This window comes from Hippoglossus hippoglossus, chromosome 1 (genome assembly GCF_009819705.1).
Source record: "Hippoglossus hippoglossus isolate fHipHip1 chromosome 1, fHipHip1.pri, whole genome shotgun sequence".
Lineage (NCBI taxonomy): Eukaryota > Metazoa > Chordata > Actinopteri > Pleuronectiformes > Pleuronectidae > Hippoglossus > Hippoglossus hippoglossus.
In genome coordinates, this window is record NC_047151.1 from 479,829 (window position 1) to 504,645 (window position 24,817).

Below are 24,817 nucleotides of genomic sequence, written 5' to 3' on the forward strand. Positions count from 1 at the left end.
CGTTCAAAAGACTTCATTACCACAGAAATCAGGGAAACGAGTCTGTAGTCATTAAGACCTGTGGTCCTTGGTTTTTGGGGGATGGGGATGATGGTGGAGGATTTGAAGCAGGCTGGCACCTGACATGTCTCCAGTAAGGTATTAAAAATGTCTGTGAACACTGTAGACAGCTGAGCGGCACAGTTCTTCAGCATGGATGGTGAGACAGAGTCAGGTCCGGCTGCTTTGCGGGGGATCTGTCTCCTGATGAGCTTGTTAACGTCCTTCTCCAGGATGGAAAGGTGTGACACTTTGGTAGAGGGGGAAGGGGGCACTGTGGTGGGCAGGTGTGGAGAGTCACATACCCCTGCGGAGCTGGTGTTGGTGATGCTCTTGGATGGGGGCTGGTCATCGTGGGGGATGGGGTCAGGTCTGTCCAATTGTCTTTCAAAACGAATGTAGAACTCGTTCAGCTGGTTGGACAGGCGCAGGTCATTAAAGAAGTGGGGGGCTGAAGGTTTGTAGTTTCTGATCTGTCTGAGCCTTTTCCAGACAGAAGCAGAGTCATTAGCTGAGAACTGGTGTTGGAGTTTCTCTGAGTATTGTCAGATGCTAATGTAACATTTAGCATCTCTCACCGCCCTGCTAGAATTGTACTTGGACTATTTAAACCTGTCCCTGTCTTTACTCCTAGATAAAGTGGATCTGATAGGTGAATTAAGAATGTAATGAATGAGTATAGTGATTTTTTTACAGATCTATACAAATAGTGCTGTAATGACTGAGTATGTGAACGGAAGACCCAAAAGCACAACTCTGAAACAGTGTCCAGTTTAAAAAACAGTGGTCGTTTTTTTTCCAGGGCAAAAAGGCAAGGCAGAGGTATCCAAAAAACGTGAGGCTAAGGCTAGGTCACTAAATACGAAAACGTGGTGAAAAGCACAAGACAAGACGTGGGTATAACGCTGGAACTCTACGTACAAGACGAGACGAACTGGCACAGGACAGGGGTAAACGCAGACTGTATACAGTATACTAACTGAAGTGAGGTTAACTAGACACAGGTGTAACATATTAGGGAGGGGAAGGTGAGGGTGAGAGAGAACAGGTCAGGGTTCTTTTCTTTCCTAAGAGTCACAGGGGTCTTGTAAGCTGGATGCCAACCACCATTAAGAAGAAGAAGAAATGGCAGCAAGACCTGTAATATACAATAGCATCAAAATCTGTAAAGGAGAGTCGGCCTTATTAGAATTACTACAAAACAAACTTGGGTTTTAATGGCTGCCACTTTTTGGTTTGTTTTTCTGTTTTGCTTTTCATTTCCACTTCTTCTTGTTAAATTTAGCACTAAATTTGAAAACCAAACTGGACAAATAAAAAGTTTAGGACAAGTTAAGACATACGTTAATACCAGTTAGAAATGACTGAGTTAATTTGACCAAACTTGACCAAAATTATTGGGACAAAACTTTGACCAAAAAAGAAGAGAGGCATTAGTTAAATGTAGATGAATGCAGTTGCACCAGTTTCATATGTAAATCTGGTGCAGAAATAACTTGCATTCCTCTATCATACAGTGTGTAGACAGGAGGAGTAGAAACTGTTGGAGGGAGGAGTGGAAGGGGCAGAGTGAGCAGTGTAATAAAGAGAGAGAGAGTCACTTTCCACTTTTGATGGGACAGAATTAGTGTGTGTGTGTGTGTGTGTGAGAGAGAGAGAGGGTTTGTGTCTGTGTTCTTAAGTGTGTCTCTCTTCATCAAGTCATGGGCTCCACGGCCGGCAAATCCCTTGCAAAGCCCAGGAAGCCCCCCCCCCATCGACGCAAGGTGTGTGTGCATTTCGCCCAGATGTGTTTCTGTGTGCTGCTCTATATCTACTTCTTTGCTGTTTTGTCTTCTCATGGCCGTGGCTCTTCTCAGAGGGTCAGGGATTCAGAAGGAATTGTATCAGTGGGTCACAGGAATTCAGGGGTCGTCATGTATTTTTTTCGACTTTGACACATTCACTGTCTTGGGTGCTGCTGATCAGTCCAAACAATCTGACCCTGCCTTATCTGGATCACAAATGTTTTGAATAAGCTTTGAAACATCGTACCGAGGTAACAATGTGCACTGAACTCTCCTTATCTCATATTGTTATGACACCTCTTCCCACTGTCGTGCTCTCTCAGCAGCTTATTTTCTTTACTTGCTGTCTCTGGTCTTTTATCTGCTCTTTCACTTAACTGACCTTTCCCAGATGGACTTTATGACTGTGTGTGTGTGTGTGTGTGTGTGTGTGTGTGTGTGTGTGTGTGTGTGTGTGTGTGTGTGTGTGTGTGTGTGTGTGTGTGTGTGTGTGAAAGCTAGAAGGCAGGAGCACAAACGCTCAGATTTACAGACTGCACTCCTCCTGATGCTAAGTTTCAGTTGTTTAGTGTTGATGTGTTTACCAGAGAGAGTAAATATTTCGGTAATTCATGGGTAAGACATGGTTCTATAGAATCATAATGTTCTCTTTTAGAGCTCATGGGTGCACTTTGATATGCTCATCTCAACTGTGTGTGGCTGTCCACTTGTTTGCACATGTGTGTGTGTGTGTTAGTTTTTTTTAGACATCTGTTCATCCTTGATTAGAGTTATACTTTTTTATTTTTAGAAGTTCAGTCACTGATGTAAGATGCTGGATACTGTTTTGTTAATTGTCTTATAGGATTGGTTCCACCCATGTTTCCCCTGTGTTGCTCTAAAACAACTCCCCTGTCGTTAAGTGTGAAGTCTATGATTACAATCACTCACCTTTGATGAGTGCAAAGTCTACACTTGCTTTCTGAGAGCATGAGGCTGTTTCCAAAATAATAATTTACTTACAGTATAGTCCACTTGATAGAGTATTTGACTTTCTGTTGTCCAAGCCTTTAGTTAGAAATATACAACTTTATACAGTGCACTGACACTACAGCGGCTGAGAGCTGATTATTATTGTGAGGGAGGAAGAAAAATGTATGAATGAAATCTAACTACAGCTTCAGCGCCTCTGCTTGTATATTAAGTAAGTCTGTTTAAATGCAGTATCTTGTTTTCTGCAGTGTGAAGAGGCCTTGAAGCAGAAGAAGGAGCTATCACTGGAGCTGGCAAAGCTCCGAGATGAGCTGGGTAAGAGACACACATTACTGCACGCACATTACTGCACATACTCCCGTGCAGCCAGCTGCTTGCTTCTACCCCTGCACATTCTCTCTCTCTTGTTCGTTGCATACGACACTTGTACACAAAGCTTATGAAGGGCAGGTCAACAGCCATTAAAAACAAAGTGTTATTTGTGGTTTAATACTGATGCAGCTGCTCCTCAGGGCTGGGAAAGACCCAGAGCAGGAGAAGCCTCTGCACATGTTGTGAGCTGACTACATTGGTTTTTATGACTTTTTTAATGTGTACACAAGGATGAAGAGATTGTACATTAACATCAACGAGGTACATTTTGAGACATTAGGGTCAATGTGAGGTAGAACAACCAGAAAAACTGACTCTCTCATTTGGCAGAATCTCTGCCACCTGCTTTGGCTTTGGACTAAAATCCGGAGTACAAACTGAAATAGCTAGGAGAGGCTCAGTTTTCTAGGTTGAAATACTTCTAATAATGATTTAATCATTTATTCAAGAACCTTTAAGTGCATCAGATGAGCTAATTAAGTATTTGTACAGCAAATTTGAACAGTAAGAAAAATGTAATATAAAACATAAGGCATCATGTCAAATTGAGACTTGAGACAATAAAAAAAGGAACTTGGAAAGAAATTTTTAAAAGACTATATAATTAAATAATTTTAAAAAATAGTGAAAGTTACAGAAAGATGGTGAGTAAAATTAAGATGAGCAACATGGAAATAATGCAGAATGTGATGTGGCTCTTGAGATTAAAGCTCTTCATGTAAGGTGCTTTGATCTGACAGCTGAAAGTGAGAGAAAGAAATCCCAAGTCAAAAACAGAGAGATTCAGAGATCTTTATCAGTCTATCTTGATATTCTGATAAATATTTCAGACTAAGAACAAACTGGAATCAGAATGGTGATTGGTAGAGATGGAGGGAAGCGTGCATGGGCTTGTTGAGTGTTTAAATTAGTCATGAGAGTAATGAGTCCTGCTGCACACTTCTGAGCTGACTTGCAGATGTTTCAGGGGGTTGGATGCTATGTCTGTCGTAAGAGTAATTAAATTGGAATGTGGTTGTATTGGAATGTTGAGCAAGACACACACACAGAGGAAGACTGTCACATGTGGAGACGCTGACTGTTCTGGGCCTGTCCCATCTCAGTCCTCTCTAGAATTGCATACTGTAATATGATGACTGTACTGGTGTGTACTGTGGATATGAATATGATTTATGGTGAAACAGTAAAAAGTCAAAATAGTAGCAAAGCACATCTTGTCTCCACACGCTTCACATTCACTCACAGAGATTTCTACCTTAGCTTATATCCTGTGGAGTAAACAGGTGATCAGTTCAGTCTTTTCTTATTTTCCATTAATTCCCATCAACTGAACTCTGAACCATTAGGACTATTTGTATGAGATCATCTGTGATTTTCCCTTTTGAGTGAAATATGGATGTAGGTTTGATGTGATTAAAAAGGTTCAACACAATTTTCTCAGGCAACAAATCTAAACTATAGACCCTTGATGCTCCTTCAAAGGTACAAACTAACATCCAGCACTCTCTCGTTGTCTCCTTCTAGTCACATCATCACAGTGCTGTGAACGTCTGGAGAATGAGAGGGAGGAGTTGCGCCTCTGCTTGGAAGAGGCTTTGAAAAGGCTAGAGGAGCAGCACAAGGAGGAGCTGGCGCAGCTGGAAGACAGGTACGCATTCACCTCTGCTGAAAGCTATAACTCTGCAGTGTTACCACACTGTTATTACTGAAAGTTAAAGCCTGCAGATGTTACTGTTTTGAAGATGTTTCTAATTGTGTTTTTCTGTGTGCGTGACAGACTGAGAAGTTTTTACCAAACAGAGTGGGACAATGTCCACCAGACGTACCAGGAGGAAGCTGACAAGTGCCGCATGTTGATGAAGCAGCAGGTGAGAACACACACATTTAAAATATTATTGTTGCTGTCACTCATGTTAGGCATAAACAGTAACAAGTGGTTATCTGTTAGTCCTGTAAAAATCTGGTTTTCTTCTGAAATAATGACAGAGTTAAAGATGTCAGGTAACAGGGACACTACCCCTCATAAAGCAACCTGACACATAGAGAATCAGTCCCTCAGACCATTTACTGAGAACTGTAACTGCTGTCCTTTGGAAGCAGTTTGACATGTGGTCTATGTGTGTGAAACTTGACCATTATTATAAGACGATGGCAACACCTGTCTCCACTCTGATTGGTTCACTGGACATTGGTTTGACTCTTGGGGGCAGCTGGGTTTTAGGTAGAGCAGGTCATCCTCTAACCAGAAGTTTGGCAGTTCAATCGCAGTCTTCCCCATTTCGTGGGCCGAAATGTCCATGGGCGAAGATACTGCACCCCAATCCTACAGTGTGTGAGTGATGTGTGATAGAGAAATTGTTGCATATTGATGCACTGTGTGTGTGAATCGCACAAACTGCACTGTAAAGTGCTTTGAGTGAATGGTAAATATTCTGTATTTATATAGTGCTTTTCTAGTCTTGACCAATCAAAGCACTTTACAATACACTTTTACATTCACCCATTCACACACACATTCATACAGTGCATCTATGTGCAGCAGTCTCTCTATGAGAATGGACAATTTGGGGTTCAGTATCTTGTCAAAGGTCACTTCGGCATGCAGACTAGGGAAGACTGGGATTGAACCGCTGACCTTCTGGTTAGACTGTTGCCATGGTGACATCCACGATGCATCTTAGCATGACTATGAATATGAGGCTCAAGTAACGTCATACAGCACAACATGATCAGAGATGGGATTTTTCATACTTTTCATCCATGTAAGAATCTGTGTTTAACCTTGTTTACTTTGATATATGTACCTTTGTTTTGCTATATCTGTGTTTGTTGTAGTAGCATCTCCACTGTCCCACAGACACAAACATTTTTTTTGATAACCGGTGTCTGCTGTCTTCAGGTCGAGGAGCTGAGGAGCCAGCAGGAAACAGAGAGGAAGAACCTGGAAGTGAGTCAAAGCCAGAGGATGGAGTCTGTCAAAAAGCAGTATGACACCTCAATACAAGGTGCGTGTAATGGCGAGGCAGCATTACGAGATGTCTGGTTAATTTTTGGATATTATTACTACATAAAGTGATAAACATATGACTAAATTAAGTACTTGGGCTGTTCCATCTCACTGTTAAGCTGGAAAATATGCAGTGGTTTATGACTAAATATCAGCAGAATATTTGATCTTTTAGAAGTAAAATTGGAGACTGACATTAAGTGAATGCCAACAGTAAAAAAACATTATCTATCATAACCTACCTCTACCCCACACACCTGTCATTAGTTCCAGGAGGGTATCTACAAGCAGTAATACACAAACACAGTTGTTGTTGTTTTTTTCATTTGCATACATATAAAGTAAGGAAAAATAAGAAAGTTTGTTAGCAGAGATTTGGAATCCACAGATTCATATAATGGACACCTCCTCTCTTGTACAACAGCAATATAAATAAATAAGGGGAGTTTGTTTGTGCTGGTTGAGTGATTTATATCTATTTAGGTGTGTGTAAATATAAATTAAGATTGTACTTTTTTAAAATGGTTTAATGTATTTTCTTAACACAATGAGCATGAATGTTCAGTGTTGTAAATGGTATGATGGTATGATAACAGCCACCCTTATATAAGGCAAGTGTTGGACAAATGTAGTGTGCATGGTGCGATGTAAGAGTAAAATGTTTTCATGATGAAACGTCTGGTGCTGCTCCTCATTTGCCGCTCAAGTGACAAAATGACAAATGACAGCCCAGCTTTTTAACTTTGTCATGACACACAACCGTACATACTAAACTGACTGTAGTGATAAATATGAAAGGCCCTTTGAGAGATAATTACTACTTGGTCTCACACAGACCAGTATACTCTCTCACACACACACACACTACTAAACTCTCTTACATATACCATCATTCTCTCTCACACACTACTATAGTCTCTTACTTGTACCATCATACTCTCTTTTTTTTACTATCATACCTCATACACACAACACTGATCTCTCTTGCACAGATATATTATATTTGAAAGAATAATAGCACATGTAAGAGAAATCAATTGTACACGTGAATGCAAATAACCATGTGTGAGGAACAAAATGACAGTGAATGATTTGATATGTGAATGAGAATAGTAGTGTGTACGAGAGAGAGTGATGGTTTGTGTGAGAGAGAGTGATTGAAACGGAAGTTACATTGAATTTTCAGTTCCTGATTGGTTATCTCTGATGAGGCCTGGTTTCACTGACATGTCCCGCCTTCCAAATCAACAGATCCATAAGGGAACATGTTGGACCCGGAGCCGCACTGCACTTCCTGGGGAATGTTTTAAACTCTCCCACTAATACAACAATGTCAGAAATGCTGGATCCACAGAGATCTCCTCTAATACAGCCACACAACAGGGGCCTGCGTCTGAGGAGGACACGCCGTCGGTTATTCAGACCTGGTTCGTCCAGGTGCACCAGGGGCACTTCCCTCGCCTGACGAGCCGCGGTTCAGGTCTCGCCGAGTTTTCTATCGCGTGGTTCGCAGGCAGAATATACAGAGAAAAATCACTTTCAACACAGTTCAATGTTTATCTTTTAAATTGTCACAAATATAAATGTTGCAATACTGCCTGTGCACATTTCAAAATATAAGCACCACCAGCGTTCTGTAGACCAAATCTATTCATTTGTTTTTTAAATGCTTTTAATTGTGAAATATTTGCAGGAGCAGGAGATGTACTGCTTCATACCTTAGGACTAGTTTTATACAAGGAAAATAGTTGTCCACAGCAGAAACTTTAGAAAGGCTGTAGTTACATTAAAAGTTAACTTGAAGAACTATCGGGTGATGGGCAGTAGTCTGTCTGTCTGTCTGTCCCTCCCACCTGAATGATGCAGGTAAAGAGACAAATGGTGATGTGTAATGACATCATCATAAAAGTTATATTTATGGCCACTTTAAAATACAATATGTATTAATATATTAATACTATATTGTAATAAATATAATTTATGTTAATATAAATATACATACACACCCTAGACCAGTGGTTCTCAAATGGGGGGTACTAGTACTCGGTACTGCGGGTACGTGAAGGGTACTCCAGGGGGTACGTGATATTTTTTAAAGATGTATTTAAAATTAGCATCCATTCAAAAATCCTTTAAAAAAATGTATTTAATAAATATTCAATAAAATGTAAGTGTTTAATAAATCAGACACTGATGGCACAGCGCTGTGTATTACATCTTTTTTTCAACCAAAAATACTTTGCGCTGGTTAGGGGGTACTTGGCTGAACAAATATTTCACAGGGGGTACATCACTGAAAAAAGGTTGAGAACCACTGCCCTAGACTGTATATAAAGACACACACATAAAAATATAGCAGGGCGTTATGCCTGGGGACACACTGGTTTGTCCCGAGGCAGACAATACTAGTACTGTGTGTGTGTGTGTGTGAGAGAGTATGATGGTACATGTGAGAGAGTATAGTAGTGTGTGTGTGAGAGAGTATGATGGTACATGTGAGAGAGTATAGTAGTGTGTGTGTGAGAGAGTATGATAGTACATCTGAGAGAGTATAGTAGTGTGTGTGTGTGAGAGAGTATGATAGTACATGTGAGAGAGTATAGTAGTGTGTGTGTGTGTGAGAGAGTATGATAGTACATGTGAGAGAGTATAGTAGTGTGTGAGAGAGTATGATGGTACATGTAAGAGACTATAGTAGTGTGTGTGAGAGAGTATGATAGTACATGTGAGAAAGTATAGTAGTGTGTGTGTGAGAGTATGATAGTACATGTGAGAGAGTATGATAGTACATGTGAGAGAGTATAGTAGTGTGTGTGTGTGAGAGTATGATAGTATGATAGTACATGTGAGAGAGTATGATAGTACATGTGAGAGAGTATGATAGTACATGTGAGAGAGTATAGTAGTGTGTGTGTGAGAGTATGATAGTACATGTGAGAGAGTATAGTAGTTTGTGTGTGAGAGTATGATAGTACATGTGAGAGAGTATGATAGTACATGTGAGAGAGTATAATAGTACATGTGAGAGAGTATAGTAGTGTGTGTGAGAGTATGATGGTACATGTGAGAGTATGATGGTACATGTGAGAGTATGATGGTACATGTGAGAGTATGATGGTACATGTGAGAGAGTATGATGGTAGATGTGAGAGAGTATGATGGTAGATGTGAGAGAGTATAGTAGTGTGTGTGAGAGAGTATGATGGTAGATGTGAGAGAGTATGATGGTACATGTGAGAGTATGATGGTACATGTGAGAGTATGATGGTAGATGTGAGAGAGTATGATGGTAGATGTGAGAGAGTATGATGGTAGATGTGAGAGAGTATAGTAGTGTGTGTGTGAGAGAGTATGATAGTACATGTGAGAGAGTATGATAGTACATGTGAGAGTATGATGGTAGATGTGAGAGAGTATAGTAGTGTGTGTGAGAGAGTATGATGGTAGATGTGAGAGAGTATGATGGTAGATGTGAGAGAGTATGATGGTACATGTGAGAGAGTATGATGGTACATGTGAGAGTATGATGGTACATGTGAGAGTATGATGGTACATGTGAGAGTATGATGGTAGATGTGAGAGAGTATGATGGTAGATGTGAGAGAGTATGATGGTACATGTGAGAGTATGATGGTACATGTGAGAGTATGATGGTAGATGTGAGAGAGTATGATGGTAGATGTGAGAGAGTATGATGGTACATGTGAGAGTATGATGGTACATGTGAGAGTATGATGGTAGATGTGAGAGAGTATGATGGTAGATGTGAGAGACTATAATAGTGTGTCTGAGAGAGTATGATGGTCTGTGTGAGACCAAGTATTTATTATCTCTTAAAGGGCCTCTCATAGATAAATGTACTGCTTGTGCAATAATTGTTTTCATAGATTAAATTAATATTTTCAAGATTAGTTATTCATTGATGTACATTTGTATGATTAATTTATGCTGTTGTGTGTGTTTCAGAGTTGAAGAGGATCCAGCTGACAGATCTGGAGAACCTGGAGAAAACACTGACACAGACTGAAACTTCTCTCTCTGTATATGTTTCATTCCTATTTAAATTTTTACCCCCAAAAAGTTGGAGTTGTCATACTGAATTCCTTTGGTTAACATTACTGGAAATAGAAACATGCTGTACTTGATAACAGTGTGTGTAAAATGTGGACCAATGTGAACAATGTGCATGCACACACTGAATGTATGTAGCTGATATGAATTACAGTGCAGGCTGTTTAGAGGTCGAGTGCTTTGCACACAGCTGCAGCACCAATCAGACCACAGATGTTTCCAGATTGGTCAGGAAAACATGCAAAAAATCTTGCTAACCACAAATATTCTATATTTTAAAAAAAATTGGGAGCATGCTGAGAATTTATTATAGAAAAATTTGAATGTAGTAAGAAGGTGTGCGCTGCCATGCCAAACCTCTTGCAATTTAACAATTAATGTTGGGAGCGAACCATTCACACAACAAATCTGTGACAAAAGGAAGACAGAGATTCCTGATGGGAAACGAGATATGTAAGATGAATTTATTGTTTCATATGAAACAAAATCCCCATGATTGATAGTTTTAGATTAATCTTAACTCAATGTCCACTGGTGAATGATGCATGTCTGTGTCCTTCTCTTACCAGGAGAAAATATCTGAGCTGTCGGCTGAGAAGGAGGCTCTGAATGAGAAGCTTCAGGCAGAGGAGGAGAGGAGGAGGCGAATACTCACAGACAAGAATCTGGTAAGACGGCCGTATTGCTGGAGGGGAAATTAATGAGGGACTGTCAGCCTAGTGTAATACATGCAGTCACATAAATAAGATTCTGTCCAGTTACAGTTCTATGGAGCTAAATCTATGCCATAACTTCACAAACAAATAAAAATGTATTCACAAATTCCCCACCATTCATTTGCAAACACAGTGTGGTTTGCAAATACAAAGCACCATTAACAAACTAATGCATTTCGGTTTTGCAAAGATAAAAACACATCTGACAAACAAATACACTACTTGTTTCTAATAGATGATGCCTCAGAAACAAATAGCTTTCCACATTTCATACAAGTACAACAAAATATATGTTACATGAACAAAAATGTATTTTCTGCAAGTGCAAAAGAAAATATCCCAAGATAAAGAATATTGTTAATAAAAGATATTCTACAAGTAAGACACAAAAAATATCAATGTGACTTTTGTCACAAATACTCTGCCATTTATCATGCTGAGGATTTTCTCACAAATGTCCCCCTCCACGTCACAACTGCACATGGCGCTGTGAGCCAATTTGCAGGTACCAAGAATCAAGAGAATAGAGGTGCAGTAGTCAGGAGTGTGGTCAAACCAGCTGTCGTTTGTATCTCTGTAGTCAAACCAGCTGCCTCTAAATTTGGAGTGCGCCCTTACTCAGACATTTATGGTTCATTCTCTCGCCCATAATGTCAGTCTGATCGTGACTGTTGTTATTATTATTATTATTATAACAACTAGTCTGTCAGAGCTGAAACATGATGGTGCACAAGTGTTCCTGGTCTCTCTCTCCTCTCTCCCCCTCTCCTCCCCCTCCTATCTATCTCTCTCTCTTCTCTCCCGTCTTTTCCACCGATCTCCCCTCTCAACCCCATTTTTCTCTGCTCACCACAACCAGTCGAGGCAGATGTCCGCCCACATCCAGTTTGGTTCTGCTAGAGGTTTCTTCCTGTTAATGAGGGATTTTTTTTTCTCTCCACAGTCAGCCAAAGTGCTGCTCGTTGTGGGAACTGTTGGGTTTCTCTATACATTTTTAAGGTCTTGACCTTCTATATAAAGTGCCTTAAGATAATGTATATTATGATTTGGCGCTATACAAATATAATGAAGTTGAATTGAATTGTGTGTGACAGTGGCATCTTCTTGACTTCCTGGTGCCTGCAATTTGGTTCTCAGCAGCACCTGCAGTTGTTTGTTTGTTTGTTAAGTTATGGTATAGATTTCGCTCCATACATTCCTCCCTTGAAACAAGTTTCCTTAAGCCCTGGGGAGACATGAGTCATTATAGACGAGCTTAATTGGAGTCATTAAACCCAAATAATCAATCGTGCATCATTACATTGTAGATGCAAGTATTCAGTGAAGTACAACCAGCAGTGAGTGAGCTGGAGAGAAGGCACTATGCTAACACCACCTCTCTCTGTTGGTTAGGAAGAATCCCACAATTGCTTTAGGCATCACATCACATCCTCTGGCCCACCAGTGTTCATTTGTTTACAAGACATTTCATCTACTTCTTTGTAGAGCATCACAGATTCACATAACCTGCTCTAACTTGTGTGTTTGCTGTTTGTGTGTGGCAGAAGGACTCACACACACTGTACCTGGAGCAGGAGCTTGAAAGTCTGAAGGTGGTACTGGAGATCAAGAACAACCAGCTGCACCAGAAGGAGAAGAAGCTCATTGAGATGGACAAACTGGTAAGGATCAATCTTTCTTATATAATAAGAAGCCCACAATAACGTAAAAAACACTTTTTCATTCAATTTGAGATTTGATGAAATTTTAAATATTACCTATGAGCAGAGGTGGGTAATAACGCATTACATTTACTTCTTTATATGTACTTGAGTTTTCAGTAAATTGTACTTCTGAAAGTAGTTGTATTGCGGAATACTTTTCACTCCTACTCAGTTACATTTATGATGAAAAAAAAATACTTCTAGTCCGTTACATTGGGTCACACACTTCTCGCTACTTTTCTATGTCTATGATTTATTAATTTTTACACTCACATGAGTGGACACGGCGTGTCCATCTGAGGTTTTAGGTGTGATCACTGTTTTTCCTTGAATAAAAGTACAGTTATACACTACTTGTCTGGAAACTACGCTATGAAACTGTGCATCTTCCGATCCTGCAAAAACACAAAAAAACTTGTTCAAACAAAACCTTGTTAAAACAGCAGAAACACTTGAGTGCTTTTACTTTGAAAGGGGGTATAGGAAGTGTTGCAAATATTTATGTTTGTGACATATTCATCATATAAACATTAAAACTGGTGAAAGATCATTTTTATTATCTATTCAGCTGTGAACAGTGCAGTATGTGAAGAAGATAGGCGAGACCTTGATTCAAAAGATGGATGTTTTTAAAACAAGTGGAAAAAAGAGAGCAATGTGTCTATTACTGATATTCTAGTGAATATTTATGGTCTTAATTTATGTTACATTATTTAAATTGTAAAGATTTACTTTATTTAGTGGAATACATTGTTTTGAATGACTGCATCTAAGCCACTCCTGCAGGGATTGATAGTTTTTATATATATATGTGCTTTTATCTTGTTCTATGGCACTGAACCAAAACCATGTGCATATATTTGTGCTCTTCACCTGTTTATCTTACGACCTAATTTGAAAGATGTATATTATATGTCATAGAATTTTTTTGTTACATTTATTGGAATATTATTTTCATTTTCTGAATGTCTGCATCTTCCTATCTTATGTTAATTAGGTTAACATTTTAAAGTAAAATTTCAGTTTGGTTTGGAAACTGAATGCATGTGCACACACAATGCAGGCTGCATCCAAGCCTTTCCTATGAGGATTCAGTGACGTTTTTTTCTTGATGTTTGAAAGCAAACAGTGCTTAACAGCATATATTTCGGCATTTGCCTAGTTTTCAATGTGTCACTTTATTCATTACAATCAATGTGCACTTAACTATGTTATTACCTCTTAATATCCTGTTAAAACGCAATACATTTTACTTGAGTAGTTTTTTATGAGATCCTTTTTTACTCTTACTCAAGTACTTATGAGTACTTTTACTTCTACTTGAAATTATAATTATAAAGTAAACAATAACTTTTACTTGAGTACTGTTTCTATTTACATATGAAACACATAGGAACCCCCATCACATCAGATTACATGTGTGTTGCAGCTGGAGACTAATGTGAAACTGGAGGAGTGCCTGAAGAAGGTTCAGCAAGAGAACGAGGACTACAAGGCCAGAAATGACAAACATGCTGCTCTCTCCAAGTATGTGCCCTTGCTGTGTGTGTGTTTTGCCACTCCAGTTAGTTGTCCAGTGACTCTATCTGTCTTAATCAAACCTCTCAGGCTTTACACTCTGTGACCATCTGGAGTCAGTGTATTTTCTTTTGAGACACATTTCAGTGGTAACGACCTCTCTGTAATGTTTGTGGAGTTTCAGCTCACTGACTTTGAAGTAAGGAGGGAGGTGTCTTCACTTTTAGGCCCGAGGATTCAACACTAACAATAACTAGGCTGTGGCTGAAGGAGTAGAGCGACCGTCCTCTAACCAGATGGTCAATGAACCCTGAATTGCCCATAGATCACTGTATGTACAGAGAGGAGGTCAAAACCCTGACATCCAGGATAACAACCTTCATCTCAACGTCAGTAAAACGAAGAAGCTGATCGTGGACAAAGGAAGAGACAGGGAGAATAACTGTCCCGCCTCACCATCAACGGGACTACGGTGGAGAGAGTTAGCAGGTTCTGGTTTTAACATCACAAAGAAGGCCAGACAACGGCTCTTCTCCCTCTGCAGGCTCAACATGGATTCCGGGATTCTCTGCAACTTCTACAGGTGCACCATAGAGAGTATCCTGACTGGCTGCATCACCGCCTGGTACGGCAGCTGCACTGCCCTGAACTGTAAGGCTCTACAGAGGGTGGGGAAGTCTGCCCAGCGCATCACCAGGACCTCTACAGGAAGACGGTGTAGGAAGAAGGCCAACAGGATCATTAAAGACACTTATCACCCCAGCCATAAACTGTTGTGCCTGCCGCCATCTGGCCAACAATACCGCAGCATCAGGGCTGTCATTCTTCTAAACCTCGCACCTTGCAATATTTGCACATCCAATCAGTATTACTTACATTGATTCAGTCTACTCAGTAGTAATATACTTTATTTTAGTTCATAATATACACTCACCGACCACTTTATTAGGCACACCTGTTCAATTGCTTGTTAAAACAAATAGCTAATCAGCCAATCACAAGGCAGCAACTCAATGCATTTAGGCATCTAGACATGGTGAAGACGACTTGCTGAAGTTCAAACAGAGCATCAGAATGGGGAAGAAAGGGGATTTAAGTGACTTTGAACGTGGAACATGGTTGTTGGTGCCAGATGGTCTGAGTATTTCAAAAACTGCTGATCTACTGGGATTTTCACGCACAACCATCTCTAGGGTTTACAGAGAATGAAAAAGAGAAAATATCCAGTGAGCGGCAGCTGTGTGGACGAAAATGCCTTGTTGATGTCAGAGGTCAGAGGAGAATGGGCAGAGTGGTTCGAGATGATAGAAAGGCAACAGTAACTCAAATAACCACTCGTAACAACCAAGGTATGCAGAATACCATCTCTGAACGCACAACACGTCGAACCTTGAAGCAGATGGGCTTCAGCAGCAGAAGACCACACCGGGTGCCACTCCTGTCAGCTAAGAACAGGAAACTGAGGTTGCAATTCGCACAGGCTCACAAAAATTAGACAATAGAAGATTGGAAAAACGTTGCCTGGTCTGATGAGTCTCGATTTTCAGCTGCGACATTCAGATGGTAGGGTCAGAATTTGGCATAAACAACATGAAAGCATGGATCCATCCTGCCTTGTATTCATTCTGCCTTGTATCAACGGTTCAGGCTGGTGGTGGGGGTGGTGTAATGGTGTGGGGGATATTTTCTTGGCACACTTTGGGCCCCTTAGTACAAATTGAGCATTGTTTAAACGCCACGCCTTGTTGAATCTATGCTACGAATAATTAAGGCAGTTCTGAGGGCAAAAGGGGGTCCAACCCGGTACTAGCAAGGTGTACCTAATAAAGTGGCCGGTGAGTGTATATTTTATTTTATTTTTTATATTCTATTTTTTAATATACATTTTTTTGCTTGTGTGGTTTTTTAAATACTTTGAGCAAGGCTAGAAGGGAGCATGTGGCCCAAGCATTTCATTGCCCGCGACTGCTGTATGTAATTGTTTTGCACATGATAAATAAAGTCTTGAATCTTGGTCATCAAGACTAGAAAAGCTCTATGTAAATATAAATATGGATATATATAAATAAACCATAATACACCGGTGAAAAGAATCACATGGGTCTGCATAAAAGCTTCTATACTATCTAGTGCTTGCTCGTGAATTAAATATACTGTTTAGCGATTAGTGTGTCATCTGACCTGTGAAAACGTGGATATGTGATATGAGTTTATTTTGTTAGCTGACCTCGTTGACCCTTTGATTGTGGAGAACTGACCAGTATGACACAGTTATTACATCCTGGTTCTCCAGATCCCCTCAGCTCTGTTTCTATCACTGTGTCTCCCTGCAGCGTCACAGCTCTCTGTCTCCCCCTGCAGGCAGCTGTCCAATGAACAGGCCGTACTCCAGCAGACGTTGCAGAAAGAGTCCAAGGTCAACAAGCGTCTGTCCATGGAGAAAGAGGAGCTGCTGTGGAAGTTGCACAATGGCGACCTGCTGGCAAGTCCCCGCCGCGTCTCACCCACCTCTTCCTCCGACTCACCGAGGAACTCTGCCTCCTTCCCCACGACTACACCATTATCGCCTAGATAGCCCCATAGCAAACAGCGACCCCCCTTCTCTTGTTTGGCCCCCTATCACCTTTTTAAGCCTTGGAAGGATGGAAGAGAAACTCAGCAGTGTTGTTGGATATTAATCACCTAGTTAAGTTGTACATTTTAAATGAATTACATTCAAAGATGCTTATTTTGTAAGCAAGAAGACTGCAGTGGAACTGATGCACTTGAGTCTGAGCAGGGGACTGGCCTTGCTCTCTATCAGTCTCGACCAAACGCCTGGTTCATCAACAAATCTTTCTGAAAAAAGATAGATAGATATCAGGCAAACCTCAGGGTCTGTAAATAGCGCCTCACTCTCGTTACGACTATCCGTACCTTTTTGTTGTCTTTCCAGTGTTGTACAGCTCATCCTGTTCTTTTATACTCCTTCTGTTTGAGAGATGGTTGGGGGAAAAAATCGTATGTATGTATGTAGTTTTGTGGAAAAGGTCTCAAAGTTGTCTGGGTTTGGCCAATCAGAAATTAACAGGTACTTCTTGGTGGATTTGGATGGACACTTTAGTCATTTTCCCCACATTTAAAGAGTTTTTTCCCTCCGCCAAAGAGTGTAGCTCAATCACTGACAGCTCTGGACCTCTAGACGAAGTGGATGAACTTGTCCTGGTACTTGTCCTTCTGTGGGCAAACCGGAGGAAGGGACCTCATTGAACCTTTGAATGAATGTCTCTCCATGTAAGCTTTTCACAACCTCTAACTTAAGCTACTATGTGGAATGTATTCACCCTTGGATGTTAAGTCTGAGCAGGCCAGTTCAGACACACATACAGTCTCAGAGCCCCCTCCCCATTAACTCTTTCCCTTGAACCTCTCTCTGACAAAGGGATAAAGCAGATCAAACACCTAAAACAACCATGTGCCCAAAATAGAAACAAGGCAAAGCCTAACTACTGACTGATCAGTTAGTATCTCTCTCACCATAAAACCCCCACCAGGGATCATTTCCACAGTGAAAACTCCCAGACATTCCTTAGCTGACTGACACTGGTTTCTGTTTAACAACAATTTAAAAAAGAAATGTCCCTTTGTTTTGTTGTTTGTTTGTTACCAAAATGCCTCAGTGGAATATGTTATATTGTACTTTGTACACAGAATAAATACAATATGAGTTAAAAATCAACGTTTTATTTCAAATGATAACATTAATACACTGGTAAAAGTCAAACAGCAGTCATAAGTGAACATGTCACTGTCTTCACCCAGTTTGTCACCTGTAACAAACGTGAAAAGATAAAAAAAACAAGAGAGTTTCTCAGCTCAAGTGAGTGGACCCATGCTGCTTCCTCACTTGTTTTCAGCCTATTGGCCACGAGCAGCATCATCATCACTGCCTATGCTGTCAAGTTGCCCAAGTAATGGAGCGATGACTGGCAGTGGATGCTTCAGGTCAGCGGCTCGCACCATCATGACTACAGATTTGATGGAGTACCACCAACCGTGCCATGTATACCACACCACCCCGTCCTCAGCCATGGCTTGGTATGGCCCTTTGTAGTAATGGCCGTTCAGATTCCCTGAATCACACCTGTAATGATAAAAAAAGAGAAACACAAGTGGAATACATGTTAATTTGAGAACTGACAAAGTGTGAGTAAAACTGAAGAGTGTGTCCATTACCTGCTAAACCACCAGCCTGACTTGCTGTGTCTGATACACTGGGCGTCGCTGTTTTCCTGATCGCTGTTGTTCATCTGATCAAAGGTACTGAATTTGACCCCACTTGGTCCTGTCCATTTCTGCCCAGCAGAGGGGGGAGTGTGAACATCAACCAGCGCGTCCCCTGCATTCCCAGTGTACTCTCCCAAATGTATCTGGTACTGGTCCTTTGAGTGGAAAGAGGAGAAAAACCTAAATGCTCTGAAATAATCTTCGGTACGAGTGTATTTACACTGACACTTTTATCTGGAGTGAAAGTAAAATTTTTCATTTCTTCATAGAAAGCATTATAAGGATTGTTTTGAGTAGAGTAATATGTAGCATGTGGCATCTATTGCACCTCTGTCCGCCCTGAGAGAGGGATCCCTCACATGTGACTCTCTCTGAGGTTTCTAAGTTTTTTTACCCTGTTAAAAGTTATTTTTTGTAGTTTTTCCTAATTCTTGTTGAGGGTTAAGGGCAGAGGATGTCACACCTTGTTAAAGCCCTATGAGACAAATTGTGATTTGTGAATATGGGCTATACAAATAAAATTTAATTGATTGATAGTGTGATTATAAATGACATAAAAATATACAAACAAGGGGGGTGAGATTGATGAAGAGAAAAGAAGAGATGGGGACTGAGCATGATAGCGATAATAGGATAAGTGTTGAGAGGAAAATGAAGGAGCAGTGAGATGTAGACGTATAAATAAATAAGGAGATACCGAAAAGGCTGAGTGGAGAATAAAAGAGATGGAACACAGCTGGCAGACCTAGAGCCAGACATCATTGCTGCTGTCTCCATAGCAAAGGACATAAAATACAAAGACACTAGTCTAAATAACACATCTGCTGTTATGGAAAAGAAGAGATGACAAGGTTAAAGACACAGCTGTTACAGGCTGTACAGGACAGGAGAAGCGTGCAGTGGATTACAAAAGGACAGGATACGATTAATTGTACAGAATTAATCCATTATGCAGAATTTACTAAAAAAGTGAAATTCTACTTAAGAGAGTGAGAAAGCTGGTTGAAAATGAAAGCTTGCTTTAAAACCTTGCATCTTATCAGGTTTATTTTGCAGTGAAAACCCTCACCCATAACACATAAGGAAAGCCATTTCCTTTCTCAGTGTTACCTTTTCATTTTCCACTTTGAAGTTCTTGTACTCTGCAAAGCGTTGATTTCCCTCAAAGTCCTCCATGTCAATGTGTAGGTCGTAGTTTCCTAGAAGACACAGAGTTTCATGGGTAACCATCGGATTAGGCTTGATATATCGTCCAAACACTAATGTGTACACACCTTGGGAGGTGAGATAGTGTAGAGGTTCATTTCCCAGCCAGAATTCTCCATCGGGGGAGTAGAGGTCTCCAAATCCGTGCTTATACTCCACCCATTCTCTGCACACAGTGGACACATGGATCACACATTCATTTGCAATGTCAGATTTCTTGACACGTACAACATATGAATTCCTATATTTGTAAAGCTGACACACAAACACACCTGTCAAAGCTCTCTTTGCCATCTCTCCTCCTCTGAAAGACGGTCCATCCTCCTCCATTGCTCATGTCACAGTAAACACTCAGAGCAGTTGGAGAGCCGTCAGGGAGGATCACATAGAGCCCACTGGCCACGTTACCGTCTGCAAACACCTCAGAACAGTCTTTGCATACACACAAACGTAATCTTTACAAGGTGAAATATTCAACACAGGTAAAAACTGCAGGGTCATTACCACAAACTACTGATTTGCTGCTTGATAAATGTTTGCTCCATTATGATTTGCAAATATCGTTTTTTTTCATTCAGTTTTTCTTGGACACATGAGTTATTTCCTTTTAAAGTTTTTCAGCTAACTTACAGCAGCTTATTAACATACAGTAGGCACAGAGCAAGATAAGCTTTCATGTGGATTCCCTACATAAGTCATATTCTCTCCCTTTTGGTATCCACCAACTGCAGTGGAAAATACCTGTGTTGCTAAATAATGCAAAATGCTCCACTGTGTTCACCAACTGGCTGGTTAATAAGAGCTGTTAAAATAAAACAATGAGCTAAATTGGGGGAAAAGGCTAAAAAGCTCTTTAGAGTTGAGATGAACTGCAGTGCTGCAAATAATTTGTTTGTGGGTCTTAGTGAGGTTTTTGCCCAGTGGAAAAGGGGCATTCATGTGTATTTTTTCATATTTGCATCTGTCCCTTTTATCAGGGGCTGAGAAAGTCCAGAAGCTCTCACTCGAACATTTGAGTTTTTTCGTCTGTATTTCTTCTGTATTTGTATAGCGCTTTTCTAGTCTTGATGACCACTCAAAGCGCTTTATAGTACAGTTTTACCATTCACTTACTCACACATAAGTACAGTGCATCAATGTGCAGCACTTTCACAGATCAAACCTACAGGGGCAATTTGGGGGTTCAGTATCTTGCCCAAGGACACTTCAGTACACGGAATGGGGGAGATGGGGATGGAACTGCCGATCTTCTGGCTAATGGATGAACCACTCTACCTCCTGAGCAAAGTGCAGCCCCTCTGGAGAAGGTCCAGAGATTATCCGAAATTCAGTGCATGTCTGAAAGTAGCTAATGATGCGCAGACCCAAACGTATGTATCTCTCATAGAAATCTAACCCTACCTCTGTACTGGTTCTCGGGACCCAGGTGTAAGTTGGGTATGTTCTCCAGCTGCTGGGCCTGGCTGTTGTGAAGCTCCTGGATGTAGCGGTGCTGGTCATTGATGACGTTCACCAGACCCTGGATCTCCACTTCCAAACTGGCCACCTTGTCCTCACACGGCACAGGGGCCTGGATAGAGACAGAAAGACAAGTCGAGTGCGAATTTAAACTTAGAGTTAGAACCAGTCGAGAAACTACAAACAAGTTACAACTGGATAAATCCTTCACCCCTTATGGAAAGAATAAATACTACATGTTTTACTTGCTTGGCATATTGTGGATGTGCATTACTGTAAATACAGCTTTATATTATCATATACACTCTCAGCGAGTCAGGAAAAGGGGGTGATTAAATGATACTCATATTTTTATTTGAAGGATTGCTTTTCAAATAGAAGAGAATCTACAATCAATATAAAAAAACAAAACAATTTTTTGCAGGTGAACGTAAATTGAAATGAAGGCATAGCAAAGATGACGTTTTTTTTAAAGGTTTATATCACATCCTCAAGTAATCTATTCTTCCACTGTTCTAGAGACATGTCAATATTCAATTTGATCAGGTAGCATACCCAAATCTGCACCAGATTAGAGCTACTGAACATGTTTTCATCATGTATGCATTGTTAGGACAGGAGGCAGCCAGGTAACACTAAGCTCAAGCAGCTGAACTATTAAGAGCAGTGATTATAGTGACAGAGCCATCACCCTGAATCCAAAAAGCTACAGTGGACCCAATGCACACCACATGGTCCTCCCATGTATGGCTTGTCTTAAGCTGTCTTAATGTTGAAAAATAAAGAGCAGAACTACTCTCTACCAAAAAATAGTCTCTGAAATCTGTGGATTACTCACTCAAGTGATGTGACCACCACACAATAAATTCCAGTCACCTCTCTTCCAGACAAATATCTCAAAATCTTCACAATTAACAAAAACTATTCTTAGAAATGCTTAGAAATCACAGAATGTATGATGATATACTGAGAATTTTGATTTTCTTACGGCCATGCATGCAGCCAGCTGAAGAAGAAAGGCCACTGATGTCCTCGGAGTTCCCATAATCAACGATCCAATCAGTAACTGAATCAAACTGCCACACTCTTGTGTCACTGACACCCCTCCTCTCTTATATGTCCTGTTTGGCTGTTGGATGTTGCAATATCACTTCACTGCTCGTTCTCACCATGACTCTGTATAGCTGGAGATTATTAGACTGCACATAGTCTGACTTTTTGTGAAGTAGCCTCCATCTAGTGGTTGGAGTTAATAGACATCATTTCATATTGCTTCATTTTGAACCTTCAAACTGTCTGAATCCTCAGAAATGACAACTCTGATACCAATGACATATTTGTTCATAAACATGACTTATTCATTACTGTTTTTATAAATACATAAATAAACATACGCTGATATCAATACATAAATAAATAGTTTAAAGGTCCAGTGGGTAGAATTTGTAATGAAGAATATGTAATTAGTTCATAATCATCTGAAACTAATATCCTTGTATTTTTGTTACCTTACAATGAGACCTTTATATCTACTTCACCGGTGGGTCTTTTGCCACAGAGTCCACCATGTTGCATCTACATATTTATACATTAGCCCATGCAGAATGGACAAAACCAAATACTGGCTCTAAGCAGGATCTTTCACGTTTATGTTACCAGAACTAACACGTGCACACATTGACATCAAAGGGTGCTTGAGCCTGTGAAAGTGCCCTTTGTCAGGGGTGCTTTTTAAATAAATGAATATAATAACTCCTCTTTGCACACAGCTTCCCTGTCAAACAAATATATTGATTGTCTAAAAAATGTAAATATCCCTCCCTGCCCTCGCTCCAGGTCTCCTGCACAGTGGTGAGCACACAGTCATCACAGTCACATCAGACAAGCAGCACCTCCCACCTCCCACCTGCCATCTCCTGTCCCAGCTGTGGTGGTTTTTCTTGTCTTGTGTGGAGGTGAGTGGTGATGAACAAAGAGTTTACAGCTAATTAGCCAAAAGACAAAAACAAACATTGTGTCTTGTTAAAGGGGACATAGCATGCCCATTTTACCACAAGTTGATATGGTTCCTTGGGGTCTTAATTAAATGTCTGTAACATACTTTGGTCAAAATACCACAAGGATCATTTAAAACAGCACCCTTTTTACCCTGTCTAAAACAGCCCTCCACAGAGTGACCTGTTTTGAGTGCCTGCTCCTTTAAATCAATCAATCAATCAATCAAATTTTATTTGTATAGCCCATATTCACAAATCACAATTTGTCTCATAGGGCTTTAACAAGGTGTGACATCCTCTGCCCTTAACCCTCAACAAGAGTAAGGAAAAACTACTTAAAAACCCTTTTAACAGGGAAAAAAGAACGTAGAAACCTCAGAGAGAGCCACATGTGAGGGATCCCTCTCCCAGGACGGACAGAAGTGCAATAGATGTCAAGTGTAATGGAGAACATCAGAAAGATAAAGGTTTTAGCAGCATTGATTAGGGTAAACATTTTGAAGTATAACTGAAGGTCAGTGAATTGGTGGATTAATGTCATTAATGGTCAAGTGTCTGAGGAGAAATACTATGTATCAAGCAGTCCTGCTGCAATCATAGTCCATGGTCAGCAGCCAGCAAGATCATGATCCACCATCAAGATCGGATGCCACTATAGTCCACAGTCATTGTCCACTGCCGCCATTAGGATCCATCATCAGCTGCCACCTCGGTCGTGGTCCACTACCAGTATCTGATGCCAACACGATAAAGGATCTGCCTTTATTATCACGATCAGCCAGCACGATGCAGAATCCGCCATACTGGATCCACCATTACGACCTCTGATACGTGATCCACAGATCCTAATCCATGATGTGGCCACAGCCGCGGCCCTGGATCTGCGGACGATAAGGCAAAGGGACTCCGGGGAAGAAGTCAAGTCAGTAACATGTATTGATGGGATATGAATTCCTTTGATGTGATAACGATTGAGAAGAGGAAGGAGAAGCTGGAAAGAGAAGCTCCGTGTGTCATGTGTCCCCCGACCTTCTAGACCTATAGCAGCCTAACTAAGAGCAGGTCTAGGACAAGCCTGGACCAGCTCTAACTATAAGCTTTATCAAAAAGGAAGGTTTTAAGCCTTCTCTTAAACATACAGATGGTGTCTGCCTCCCGAACTGAAAGTGGGAGATGATTCCACAGGAGAGGAGCTTGATAGCTGAAAGCTCTGGCTCCTACTCTACTTTTAGAGACTTTAGGGACGACAAGTAAGCCTGAATTCTGGGAGCGCAGTGCTCTAGTGGGTTGATAAGGTACTAACAGCTCTTTAAGATATAATGGTGCCATATTGTTAAGGGCCTTGAAGGTGAGGAGGAGAATTTTAAATTCTATTCTAGATTTAACCGGAAGCCAGTGTAGCGAAGCTAATACAGGAGAAATGTGGTCTCTTTTCTTGGTTCTTGTCAGGACACGTGCTGCAGCATTTTGGACAAGCTGCAGAGTCTTTAACGACTTACTGCTGGAGCCTGATAATAAGGAATTACAATAATCAAGTCTGGATGTAACAAAGGCGTGGACTAGTTTTTCTGCATCCTTTTGAGAAAGGACATGTCTGATTTTGGAGATATTACGCAAGTGAAAAAAGGCTGTCCTAGAAATTTGTTTTAAGTGAGAATTAAAGGATAAATCAGGATCGAAGATCACTCCCAAGTTCCTGACTGTT

General features: G+C 40.6%; 2 protein-coding genes across 7 annotated transcripts in view; one reads left to right on the forward strand and one right to left on the reverse strand.

Annotated features, from left to right (window-relative positions):
- Positions 1-17,560, forward strand: part of mtus1b (microtubule associated tumor suppressor 1b) — a 58,069-nt gene extending 40,509 nt beyond the window's left edge. For all 6 annotated transcript variants that reach the window (XM_034603988.1, XM_034604155.1, XM_034604414.1 and 3 more), the window contains 9 exons: positions 3,047-3,113; positions 4,695-4,818; positions 4,948-5,038; positions 6,070-6,175; positions 10,144-10,217; positions 10,818-10,916; positions 12,509-12,625; positions 14,097-14,194; positions 16,547-17,560. In XM_034603988.1, the coding sequence (XP_034459879.1) occupies positions 3,047-3,113; positions 4,695-4,818; positions 4,948-5,038; positions 6,070-6,175; positions 10,144-10,217; positions 10,818-10,916; positions 12,509-12,625; positions 14,097-14,194; positions 16,547-16,760 (990 nt within the window). In that variant the 3' untranslated portion in view covers positions 16,761-17,560. The remainder of the gene's footprint in view (positions 1-3,046; positions 3,114-4,694; positions 4,819-4,947; positions 5,039-6,069; positions 6,176-10,143; positions 10,218-10,817; positions 10,917-12,508; positions 12,626-14,096; positions 14,195-16,546) is intronic.
- A 335-nt stretch (positions 17,561-17,895) lies between these two features.
- Positions 17,896-22,526, reverse strand: LOC117774349 (fibrinogen-like protein 1). The gene is made up of 7 exons (XM_034606759.1): positions 22,104-22,526; positions 21,059-21,227; positions 19,930-20,089; positions 19,726-19,823; positions 19,562-19,650; positions 18,401-18,606; positions 17,896-18,308 (listed from the first exon to the last, which is right to left on the reverse strand). The coding sequence occupies exons 1-7, from the start codon at positions 22,158-22,160 to the stop codon at positions 18,083-18,085; spliced, it is 1,005 nt and encodes a 334-aa protein (XP_034462650.1). The 5' UTR covers positions 22,161-22,526; the 3' UTR covers positions 17,896-18,082.
- Positions 22,527-24,817: the final 2,291 nt, after the last annotated feature.